The following is a 12453-nucleotide window of genomic DNA, read 5'->3' as shown; positions in this document are numbered from 1 at the left end:
CTCTTCTCTCAAGTGATAAGTGGTAGGACAAGAGGGAATGGCCTCAAGTTGTGCTGAGAAGGTTCAGATTGGACATGAGGGAGAATTTCTTCACCAAGAGGGTTCTCAGGCACTGGCAGAGGCTGCCCAGGGAGGTGCTTGAGTCCCCATCCCTGGAAGGATTTAAGAGATGGGTGGATGAAGTGCTTAGGGATATGGTTTAGTAGTGAACAAGTACAGTGGGACTTGATCTCAAAGGTCTTTTCCAACCCAGCGATTCTATGATTCTCATTGCTCTTTACATCTCCATGAAAGGAGGTTGTTGAAAGGTGGGTGTTGGTCTCTTCTCCGAGGTAACAACTGACAGGATGAGAGCAAATGGCCTCAAGTTGTGCCGGGGAGGTTTTGATTGGAAATTAGGAAAAATTTCTTTGCTGAAAGAGTGATGAAGCATTGGAACCGGCTGCCCAGGGAAGTTGTGGAGACTCCATCCCTGTAGCTGTTTAAAAGACGGGTAGATTAAATGCTTAGGGATATGATTTAGTAGTGGACAGGTATGGTTGGGGGACAGGTATGGTTGGGCTTGATGATCTCAAAGATCTTTTCCAACCTAGTGATTCTATGAATCAGGCTATGCCTCCATCAGCCCCTTCCCCTGCCCCCAGTCCAAGCCCTGGCCCCAGCTCTGGTCCAAGCACCCTGTCCTGGTCCCAATCCAAGCTCTGGCTTCTGCACCCAGCTCTGTTCCTAGCATCCAGCCCTGGTCCCTTGCACCCAGCCCTGGTCCCAATCCAATCCCTGGTCCCAATCCGAGCCCTGGTCCCAATCTGAGCCCTGTTCCCTACACCCAGCCCTGGTCCCAACCCAATCCCTGGTCCCTATATCCAGCCCTGGTCCCAATCCAATCCCTGGTCCTTATACCCAGCCCTGGTCCCAATCCAATCCCTGGTCCTAATCCGAGCCCTGGTCCCTACACCCAGCCCTGGTCCCAATCCAATCCCTGGTACCAATCCAATCCGTGGTCCCTACACCCAGCCCTGGTCCCAGTCCAATCCCTGGTCCCTATATCCAGATGTGGTCCCAATCCAATCCCTGGTCCCTATACCCAGCCCTGGTCCCAACCCAGTCCCTGCCTCTTGCACCCAGCCCTGGTCCCAGTACTCAGCCCTCACAGGCCACGCCCCTTCATCACAGACCACGCCCCATCCCACGAGCCACGCCCACTCAAAGTCCACGCCTCCTGGTCGGCAAACCACGCCCCTATACCACGCCCCCTACGGACCACGCCCCCTCCTTGCGGCTCCCCGGGCGGCAGCCGCGCCCCGCCTTTATGCAAATGAGCGCGGGGCGGCTGTCTCTGATTGGCTGCGTCGCGCGTCGCTGGCCCCGCCCCCGTCCGTGGGGCGCGGTGCCCTCCGCCAGGTGCACCCGCTCGGGGCCGCGGCTCCGGCAGCAGCGGCACCATGACCGTCACACGGCTCGACTATGGGCAGCGCTACCGCCCGCGGATGGCCTTCCTGAAAAAGGTGAGGGGGCAGCAGCCGCTCCGCGAGGGGCATCGCTGCCGGCGGGCGCCTCGCGCCTGCATCCCGCAGCGGTGATGCCGTGTGGTACCCAGCGACCGATGCTCCGGGCGGGGGGGACACGTATCCGTAGCATCCTGTCCCCCTGAGCGGGAGGGGGTGACACCCCCCCACCTGTTAGAGCCCAGCTGGCTTCAAGGGGGCTGAGAGGCAGCGTGTGCTGGAGTCACGGAGGAAATAAAGCTGTAATTTTGTTTATTTATTCAGCTTAGACGCAGCTGAATTGTTCTCCTCACACATTTTCTCTCTCTCCCGTCTTTATTCTCCCCAAAATCCTCAAGCCTGTAATTTCCCAGGGGAAAAAACCATCACTGCCCATTCAGCTCTGGGCCACCGTCAGTCCAGTATGTGAATTCCCAGTGCTCCCAGTCTGCTTTCATGTCTGCTCTCTGCCTCTTCCCACTTTTTCAGAAAGGAGCGTATTTGTGGCCAGAAACAGTTGAAAGAGTGGGAAGATACATACCTACGCTTTTGGATGTGATGCGTAATTTTGTAAAGCATTCGGTGTGTTGGGTTTTTTTTTTCCCTGCAGCGTTCATTCAAAATCGGAGCCAGTTTTAGTATAACTGGAATCTGCAGGTTGTAAAAAGCAGAGTGTTAAGCTAGCTTTTCTTCCACCCACCTCTCTTGCCTGTGGCTAATCCTGTTGAGTGGAATTAACTGAATTTCCAGTGACAAGTACAGCCACCCAGTTGCTGGTGGAGTTGTAGTTAGCTCTCCTGCAACACCCACGACCTAGGGAAGATTCCAGGAGGAGAGAAGGGGGGAAATTTGGGGCTCTTTTGTGCTAAGGTGTGAACCTGGTAATACGAGCACTATATGTTTTACGCTAGAGGACGTAAAGAAGGTATTTTCTTTGATCCTGTGTCTTTTAAGGTAGATTTGGCTGCCAAAGGAAATACTCTGGGCCAAATTCTGCGCTGAGTGCTACCCTGCGGAGTTGCGTGCGGGAGTGCGGAGCAGAAGCTGTGTGCTTGGAGCAAACAACCTCCAGCAGTTGCGCTTTAGCTGCTCCGTAGGAGCGTAGCAGTCAAAGTGCTCCAAGTTCCTCAGGTGGGAGGATCTATTAAAGTACAGCGATCCACATTTAGAGAGCATGCGCCGGTCACGCTGTAGGCAGCGAGAGGGTTTCGATAGTTACAGTGCACAAGGAAATGGAAGCTCCTGGATGGGCAGCAGAAAGGCTTTGGCTCTCATCTCTTGCTTCCTTCTTCCTCAGTTTTTTTCCAGACCTCAGAGAGGTGGCGGATGGAACCTCTGGCTGTTACATGGCAGCGTGGTCTGTGTGTGGACAGGGGTGTCTTCAGAGCTCCCCTGAGATACCGAGCACCTTTACTGGTTGCCTGTGGTGGGAGCTGAGGATGCTTGGCATGCATCCAGCAAGCGCCTTGCAGCCCGAGATCTGTGAGGAGCTAAAATCCTAGAGAGAAGCTTTGTTAATTGCATAAATGTGCTCAAGCTTTGCCACCAGCTGGCACATAGGCTGGAACTATGGGTTTGTGCCAGCTGCACGGAGGGATTCCCGCTGTGCTGCTGGGCTGCTAGACCTGTTGCACCTTTGCAGCTGCAACACATTGCCGTGCGCTGGTTTTCCGGAGGCAACTTGTGACAGGGAGAGAGGAAACGGGTTTGCTTTACAGGGGGTTGGTAGTACTGTGTACTTGCTGTGAGGCTGCTCTGCACAGCCTGGGCTGGATGTAGAGCTTGGTCTTCATGGCCAAACAACAGGGGAAGCGGGGAGCCCCCTCCAAAGACCTGCAACACCTGCTAGTACACAAAATACCCATGAGTAATGCTTAGGTTGTTTTATTCTACTTTTTTTTTCACCTCTCCTAAACTGTCTTTGTAGGAAGAATATTGGTACAAAAGTCTGGTGGGACAGAGAGGCAGCTTCTGAAATATAGTTTGGCCAGATGCTGGGACAGCTTGAATCAGCCGAAGCTCTTGGTGCCTGTGCCTGCCCCGGCAGTCAGGATGTGGCCTCTGTTGGGCATCAGCTGGCAAAGCAGCAGGCAGCGCACAGGCAGGGCTGTGCTCCCCACCGGCTGCTGGACTGTGTTTTTCCTTGCTGTGCTACATGAGCTGCCTCGTGACTCATACGTCGTGGGTAGGGCTGATGGATGTTGGTTGCCTTTTACCTCTGCCTCCTCCTTACTCTGGTCCCCAATGGCTCCTCTTGAGGCAGTGCTGCAGCTGGGAAGGGCCTGGCCCAGGGTCCACAGTGTGGCTGGGGTCTTCTCCAGCCTGGCTTCCATTCGCCAGGCTTCAACTTCTCAGCATCTGCTGGTCCTCACCTGCCTGGAGGTTTCTCGACGCATGTGAGCATCTCGATTGTGTTTTTACTGGAAGGATCTAACCATAGGATTCCTGCTCTCTGTTTAAGTGAGACCCTGGGCTTAAGGAGCTGAGCCTTAGCCCGAGCTCAGCCTCATCCCATTCTCCCTTTGGCTATCCCAGACTGGGACATACTGACGCTACACATTTCTACGGGGCATCACATAGAGAGTATGACATACTCCACGCAGCCCTGGTGAGAGGCGATGTGCTCAGCCAGGCAGGACTGTGCTTTGGTTTGGTTTTGTTGCTGTGGGGATTTAAGTAGGAAGCTCAGCTGGAGGGGTGACAGCGGGACAACGAGGGAAGAGGGAGCCTGTGGAAAGAGCCGGCTGCAGGCTTGTCCTCCCTATTCACAGATCGACTTCCTTTTGGTGTAAGATCACTGTGCACTGGGTGGGAACGTGCCTCTGCCTCTCAGAATTAATTAAGAAAAAGCAGGAGGTTTTAAGTGGTTAATGATTTTTTTTTCATTCCTTCTTTTTTTCTGCTCATCCATTAATGTGCAAAGCAGGATTGTGTGTTATAGACCTAGAAAACAATTACTTAGCCTTCTGAGGTCAAAGTTGTGGTGAAATACAATATTGCTACTTCAGGAATCAGAGCAAGGAGGAGTGATCTTTGCAAGCAGTACCAGGCAGTAAGAGGGGGATGAGTGCTCCCTCCCACGGGAGAGCATCCGTGCTTGATCCCTGCTCCTTCTCCAGGACCATGGGCATCTCAGCAATCACTGATCATTTGCAGAAGGGACCCTCACCCTTGCTGGGGCTTCCCACGTACTCCTGAAATGCAGCGATGCTTTCTCTTATCATTTGCAAGCTCAAGTTTTGCTTTCCACTCAGTGAACCTGAGGACTTGTTGCAGTCAGATGGGGGACTGACAGTTTTGTCTCCTTTGTGGCTTTTGGGGTGAGGTCACCTCTGTGCAGAGATTCCGATTGATCTGAAGGGACATCACAGTGCCTTGTGATGGCTTTGTGCTTGAGGTGGGCTCACCCCAAGCCTTGCTCCTTTCGCGGTCCTCCTGCTGATATTTACCTCTGCGTGCATCTCCACCCATCAGCCAATGTCAGGAAGTGCCTTCTGGCTCTACAAAACTCAAACCAGACAGCGCTTCCTTGGCTGGAAGCATGACAAAATGTGCTAAAGCCTTTAGCAATGCAAGCAAATGTTCCTGCTGTATTTTAACCAGCGTTCCTGGCCTCCCGTCGGCAGGCTGGTGCTGATGGCAACTCCTACTCGCCAGCAACCCATAATCAGCAGTGTTCCCTTAGGAGAAGAGTAAGAGATGCGGTGAGTTTTGATGAGTAAAGTGCATGGTTTGAAGCCAGAGCAGCAGGCAACCCCTAGCAGCAGCTCCCTGGCTCATCTCACCTATTTCTTTTGAATATACATTATTTTTCCAATGACAAGAGGGAGCCTGGCGGGGTACGAACGCGACAAGAGTCTGGAACTGTTTGCTCATTGAAGACAGGGAACATGCTGTGCTGGGAGGCTGTGTGGGTTTCTGAGCCAATTCCCTGCTCACAGCTGGTAAAGACCTGTCTCTTGAGTCCAGTGGGGAGCAAACGGCAGCCCCGTGCTCAGCCTGGTGGAACCTGCCTGCTGCTATCAGGCTGTGGCACGGTGGTGATAAGCAGCGCTGTGGTTGCTCACAGGGTCCTTGCATGCTGACAGGGTGTTGTCTGCAGAGCAGACGCGCGGTTACAGGGAGTAGGGGACTTCCCCAAGATCACCCACATTTGCTTTAAGGGAACTGAGTCCAAGTTTCCTAAATTAGTGCCCTGGCTGCTGGACCCTCCTGCCTCACCTCGTCTCACGCAGCTACATGGGCATCTCTCCGTGCCCAGCCTTGAGCTTGCTGAGGCCAATATTGGGGGTGCAGGTAAAAGGTCTAAAAAAGTCTTCATGTGCATGGCTTTGAGTCTGTTTTGCTATTTTAAAATATTTTACAGAAGTATTTATACGAGTATTTGTGTGAAATTTGACCAGCCTTCTCTATTGTAGTATTATTTTGACACTGAGTTTAAAAACAGTTGAAAATCCATTTTTACTGTCAAGCCCAGAGTGCATCCTGTCACTACAGGCTTAAATCCTCACTAAACTTGGCAAGACGTAGGACCAAAGTCACTGTGGTGCCTGTGAAGACAATACCCTTCGTTATGTGTGAGTGTCATCAAGTCACACTCTAATCCTAGTTAAAAAGCTACAGCCTCACCCAAAATGAATGTGCGGAGAGACCAAATTGGTCCTTTTGGACCAGTTTTGATTTAATATCTCTGGAAGCAGAAGACAAAAAGAAAAGCATCTTTCACAAAGCCGACATTCTCAGGGCGTTCAGACAATCTAAAATGAGGAGATGGGGAGTGTCCCCCAACTCGATGCATCTGAGTGGAGGATTCCAAGTGCAAGCAGGAGGCTCTTGTGCTTTTGGGCCGGTGTTAGTAGGAAGGCAAATAGAAGAGGAGGAAAATACATTTAAAAATCTTAATCTTTAAAAAAAAATAAGATTGTTGGGAACCAGAGATAAAAGAAGTCTAACCCTGAGGGTGAGACCTATCATCCCTAACATGATCTGTTAAAAGAAGTCATCAGCATCCCTCACCAGCATCCCGCAGGAGTCTAAGGCGAGAGATGCTGCCAGATAGGAGGGTGAGTCGCTCTGGATGGTGGGTCTGCCCCATCCCCAGAGGGACTGAGCTTTGCTGCCCACAGAAGGGGAGTGAAAATCCCAGGTGGGTGTGCGCAGCTGTCCACAGGAAGGGCCGGAGTCCCTTGGACACCTCCTTCCTACAAACTGGGCTCTATTTCTGTGTTTGCAGACTGCTTTCTCAGACATAAATTCTGGTCCCTGCTGTAATGCATCCTTTGCCAGCTTTTCAAAGCCTTGGCTGGAGTCATGGCTGTGCTTTCTCAAAGGATGGGTCATTTGCATCCCTCTCTGCCCTGGGTCTGAGCTTCTTACTCAGCCCTGGAGCAAAGCGGTGTGCTTTTCCTGTTGCTTTCCTGAAGTCCTGTTTGGTTACTATCTGCAGACCAGAAACAGAACCTTTGCTATTTGGTCTCCAGCCAAAATATTGCTTGTTTTCTTGGTGCGTGATCTACAATTCTCTGCACAGCTGAGATATTTGTGCAATAGAAGCACAGATTTTATTGCTTCCCTTTTTTTTGCTTTCTTACTGCCCCAGCCAGTAGCCCACTGAGCCAGAGAAGAACTTTGATGGGTAGCGGAGATAATTGTTTTGTCATGGAGTGGTAACATCCTGTCCCTCCTCTGCTAACCCTGGCTGTGCGTGTGTGTCTTCTGTAGGAGGGAGTGACACTGTGAGTCAGTGTGAGGGCTGACGTGGTATGAAGGTGGCATCTCTGATGGCAAGGGGAGGTTCAGAGAGGACTCTGGCTGTTGCATGGGTTCCTGTAGCACTCTCTGCTGTCCCTCTGGGATGCTGCCACGGTCCTGGGGCTCCCTCCTGTCCACTCCTGTAATACATCCCATCCCCACCATGCCTTGCAGATTGAACCGCTTATGATGGAGATGCAGGATCCAGACACGGGCGTCAAGACGCAGACGCAGAGGGTGATGATCACCAACATCCCACATGCTGTGACAGGTAAAAGCTTTGGTGGGACAAGGGACCGGGCCAAGGAAGGTCGTTAAAGAAGCACTGTGTGTGGACCCTAAGGTTACCACTGTGGGGAATGCACTGGAGCATGTATTCCCAATAAATATTTACCATGCATCCTTTGATACCTACTTGCCCTCTTTATCTTCTTCTCACTGGTATCTCATTTTACTCCTAACTCATTGAATCAGAGACACAAAGATTGATAACCATGCACTTTTACCTGTCTCATGTGAGTTTAACTGAAGCGATCTTGCTTTCTCTTCACGCACATGTGAATATGGGCGCTTCACCCTCCAGATCTGTCGTGTTCCTGGTGGGGCTGGATCACAAATAAGGGTAAAAATCAACATCCGATTAAAACAGGCAGACTGGAGTCAGACTGAACTTCAGAAATGAACAACAAACAATTAGTGTCCCTTTTAATGTTTTCTGCTAATAGTAATTTTTCTTCAGTGTGCAGGAAAAGAACAAAATATTCACTCCTCTGCTTCTAAATGGCAGCTTTTCCTCTTTCAGCAGTCTGAAGAAGCAGCAAAGAGGGAGCTGTGCCATGCCATGTCACCTATGGCATTACAGGTAGCTGTTATTGCAGTCCCCTTTGTGCCTGCTCAGTCCTTTCACAGGGCTCTATCAGTGCCTCTGCTCCCCTGTTGCCTCCACAAAAGCTCTAGCGAGGGATCCTCCACTACAAATATTCACACATACCATACCAAAGCTTCTTCCTCCTGCTTTGGTCTTTCTGCAGCACTTTGAAATTTGGAACAAGAACTCCCACAGAAACCAAGGAGCTTGCTCCAGGCAGCTCAGGAGGAAGCTTAGCCCGATAGCTAACCTTTTCCCTACAATAATTTTGAAGCCTTGTAGGGCCTGTGCGTTGTTTGCCCCATTTTGGGTTTTTTTTTCTGAATGAGAAAGCAGAGGCGCTGAGATGAAGGCATTTGCCCATGGCTACAGTCAGTGAAAGGGTAAGGAGGACTTGGACAACATCTGCAGCCTGTTCTCAGCAGCATCCTGCATGCATTGCGGTACAAACCGTACCCTGGCTGACATAGCTGTCATGCAGCTGGATTTGGTGGAATCTTTTGCATCCACAAAGGACCTAGCCTTGCCTCCCGTAGCTCTTGGTGAACAGTTAAGGCAGCACCGTCGAGAAGTTTCCCCTGTACTGAAGATGACGTGCCACCTAGATAAAGCGCGGGGGGAACAATTCCTTCTCTTGACGTCTGACCGATGTAAACCACCACTTCCTAAAAGTCCGTGGCTGGATGATGTGGAAGGAAGATGCCCGTTGGCACTCATCATTTTTGCTTTATTTCCTCTGTCTGCTTTATTCTAGTTCCTTAACCAGAATTGCTACCAGTTCCCTCTTGCAAAAATCATAAATTCTACTCAATTTCTGATAGGCAAGTGGATTCCAGTCTCCTTGCGTAGCCGTCATCACCCTCTAAACTGTGATATTTTTAGTGCTGTGCAAGTTGCGTGTATACTGATTGACTTCTGGGTGTTGCAAAAGAGACTGTTTCATGTTAGTGAGGGAATGGCGAAGGCATTAGAGCAATGGACACAACCACCGGAGAGAGCTTTGCTTTTCACGTGCAGGAAGCTAACTAGTTAAATTCAGAGTCAGTAAACTGGCTCACAACAGAAAAGGCAAATAAACCTCTATGTTAAATGTGCACCTTTGGAGGAAAATGCTTACAGAGAGAGCTGTCTAGAAATGAGTGATGAGCTAATCCTTTAATTTCATCTATTTCAGGAAGCAGGCGGTAGGATAAGAGCTCTGAGCCCCTATTAGAAAGTTAAGTCATCACCGCAATGTCAAGAAAGATCTGCAGTTCTTGGCATTGTTTGGAAGAAAAGACAAATAATTGATCAGGGAATGAGTGCATTTGGAAGGAGATTCGTGAAATTTGCCCCCAGAATGTGGAACTAAAACTGCCGGAGGTTTATGTTGACTGTGGGAATGCCTGGCCACACCCCACCAGGAGAACGTGGAGGGATGAGGAGTGCGGAAATCTTGTTCCCCTTTGATATGTCCTGTACCACTGCAGCTTGGATCTGAGAGTTGGACATCACTTCTGCACTGAAAGTCGTGTCTCTTAAAGGACGGGTCATTAAGGAGACCTGTCACTGGTCTCTTACCAAAACTGAGCCAGGATTGTGCTCTGTGAGTCTGGAGATACTTTGCAGTGACTCTTTCAAGGCAAGATGGTGTAACACTAGGGGCACTTCACCTTCCCTGGGTGAGGAAGCTGTTGCAGTGCTTAAGTCCTTTCTAAGCCGATGATAAGGGTTTAAGCGTCGCTCAGGCCATGTGTGCTTCTGTCTCATTTTGGCCCATGGGTTTTGGCACACTCCCAGCTTCAAGCACCTGACATTTTCTTTGTTTTACAGGTAATGATGTAATGCAGTGGATTCTCCAGCGCTTACAGATCACTCAGGAAGGTGGGTAGAAATATAAAAATGGAGATTTTTCCAGCATTGAGTTGTAAAACTTTAAGGTCTCAGGTGACAAAACCTCTTAGATGAATTCTTCTCTCCTGAGTATCAGCTCACTTTTCAATTGCAGTGCAGTTTTTCTGTGCAATCAGAACATCTACCTTGTCCATTTTCAGAGGCGCTCCACCTGGGGGACCTGTTTGTCAAATATGGATACATCTACCCTCTTCAGGAGCCAAAGAATCTCACCCTTAAGACAGACAGCAGCCTGTACAGGTTTCAAGTGAGTCACACCTTGTCTAAAACCATTGAGAGGAAATTCAGCACGAGTTTATAAAACAGGCAGCTGAGGCAAATCTCCAGGAGCTGTAGTCGTGAGACCGTGCTGTGGAGCTGTGCTAGTTGTTCAGCGTGAAGGAGGAAGGGATCCACAGAGAAGCTTCAGGCCGGTTCCCCCGGTTCTGTGTTAGATTACAGTTGACAGGGAAGCTGTGATACTTCGTTCAACTAAATTAGTGTACTTGTTCTACTTCAAAATCACTGTGCTTTCTTCCAAATATATGTTCTCTTCCAGGTCTTGAAGTAGGTGGTTGAAAATAGAATGATCTGGGGAGACTGAATAATGAATAGACAGAAAACACAGTAATAATGGGATGTTATCAGAGTTCATGGTTGGACCGTTTCCAGTACGATAGGAAATTAGAGTACCCTCGTTGGTGCTTTAAATGGGGACTCTGGTTCCCCCATGGTGCCAAACCCAGCTTCAGCATCTCAGTCGGAATGTGCAGCCAGCAGTGAGAGTTGGCCGTATTAACCGATGGCAAAGCAGAAGTGGATTTGACATTGGCAGTCTGCTGGCATCCATGCTCCTGCTGAAGCTCGCCCGCACCGCCGTGCAAGCTGACGCACAGCTAAGGACCTGAGGCTCTGAGTACAGCAGGGGAGAACTTTCCTCTCCCTCCAGCGTTAGTGGTATGGGTTCAAGGCTACTGTGCACTAACGAAAGCCTTGTCTTTCTGCAGACCCCCTACTTCTGGCCCGCGCAGAGCTGGCCTGCTGATGACACAGACTATGGTGAGTGACAGCACTGTGCGTGTTTAGGAGGTGTAGTGCAAGCCCCGGTGTTTGTGCGTGCAGTCCTGCGCTGTGTTTGCTGGTCACCTTTTTGTGCCGTGTGCCCACATGTGACAACCAGCCCTTGCATCTGCTTTCGTGCTGTTCTGTGAAGAGTTCTCAGTGATGTTGATTTGAGGGAGTGCTCTGGATGTGACCACATTGTGGTGGCCTTGATAAGAAAAAGTGCTTAAGCTTCTATTACGTTCCCTTAAGATCCATCAGGCTGGAACACATCTGAAATACTCTGCTGGGTAGGGACGACTTTAAACACAAGGTTAGATTTCCCTTGAGTAGTTAAGTGTATTCCTGGATCTGAGCCCAAGACTGTCTTCCTGTAGATTTGGATCAAGCCCTGCTTTCAGAGATAATTCTATCTTTACATAATGCTCAGTGGCTCGTAATGTCTCCTGATGGCTCTTCCCATATCAATTTTTTCTTGCCTTTATCATGCTTTTTATTACAATGCTGGTCATGAAACTTGGGTGATCAGCTTGGTTTGCTCTTGTGGGCTGTGTAGTACACAGACTAATTTGTTTATAGCAAAAGCCTCTGTGGCTTTTATCTGCCTTATGCTGCAGATCTGGAGCAATAAAAAAGCCCATTTTAGATTGGAGTATTTTTAGTAGAACTTGTAATCAAATGTTGGCCTGTGTTTGGAAAACTTGGAGGTCAAATGCTGAAGAACTTCAGCATCTTAAAGATTTGTCCCAGTGTCCTTTGACCTCTGAAACCTCCCAAAGGAGGTGTGACTGCTGGCAGAAGGCACACGCCACCCGTTCTGTGTGGCTGCTCCCAGCCTGGGCACTGGCTCGTGAAGCATCGGTGACAAAGTGAAAGCTCCAAGTTTGGTTTTTTTTCCATGAGTCTTTGTGAGCTTGGAGCTCGTGCCCAGGAAGATGTTGTAACACACAAAGATTCCTGTGTTTGTCATGTGGGTAAATTTTTAATTATTGGATGTCGGTCTGAGCATAACCGACTGCTTGTTTGCTTCTCCCTCCACAGCAATTTACCTAGCAAAGAAGAACATTAAGAGGAAAGGGATTTTAGAAGAGTATGAAAAGGTAGGGAGATATTGTGCTTTTTCCATTGCAAACCCCTCATTTGCCATAGCTTTAAGCCCTCTGTTGCTAATGAACAGAGCTTGGCGAAAAATCACCTCTTCTATTGCATGAGATTTTACTCCAGCAGTGTCAAAAGCCAGAATTTTGGAAGTGAAAAGTGCCCGTTACAGGGAAATGCTCTGAAGTCCATGATAATTTTAGCAGAGGTAATTGCTCTCCTTGCAGTGATATTTTTGAACTGGTGCAATTCACGTAATTACATTCAGAACAATGCAGATTGCCTGGCCTGGTTGCCAGCCTGGCCCAGTTGAGCTAT

General features: G+C 49.6%; 1 protein-coding gene across 4 annotated transcripts in view; it reads left to right on the top strand.

Annotated features, from left to right (window-relative positions):
* The first annotated feature begins 1346 nt into the window (after nt 1-1346).
* The window catches only part of RGS9 (regulator of G protein signaling 9), an 83932-nt gene continuing 72825 nt past the window's right edge, over nt 1347-12453 (top strand). For all 4 annotated transcript variants that reach the window (XM_054083132.1, XM_054083129.1, XM_054083130.1 and 1 more), the window contains exons 1-6: nt 1347-1505; nt 7410-7506; nt 9916-9966; nt 10137-10243; nt 10983-11034; nt 12079-12137. In XM_054083132.1, the coding sequence (XP_053939107.1) occupies nt 1443-1505; nt 7410-7506; nt 9916-9966; nt 10137-10243; nt 10983-11034; nt 12079-12137 (429 nt within the window). In that variant the 5' untranslated portion in view covers nt 1347-1442. The remainder of the gene's footprint in view (nt 1506-7409; nt 7507-9915; nt 9967-10136; nt 10244-10982; nt 11035-12078; nt 12138-12453) is intronic.

This window comes from Cuculus canorus, chromosome 18, assembly GCF_017976375.1.
Source record: "Cuculus canorus isolate bCucCan1 chromosome 18, bCucCan1.pri, whole genome shotgun sequence".
Lineage (NCBI taxonomy): Eukaryota > Metazoa > Chordata > Aves > Cuculiformes > Cuculidae > Cuculus > Cuculus canorus.
The sequence above is the reverse complement of the archived record's forward strand: the minus strand, read 5'-3'. Positions and strand labels throughout refer to the sequence as shown.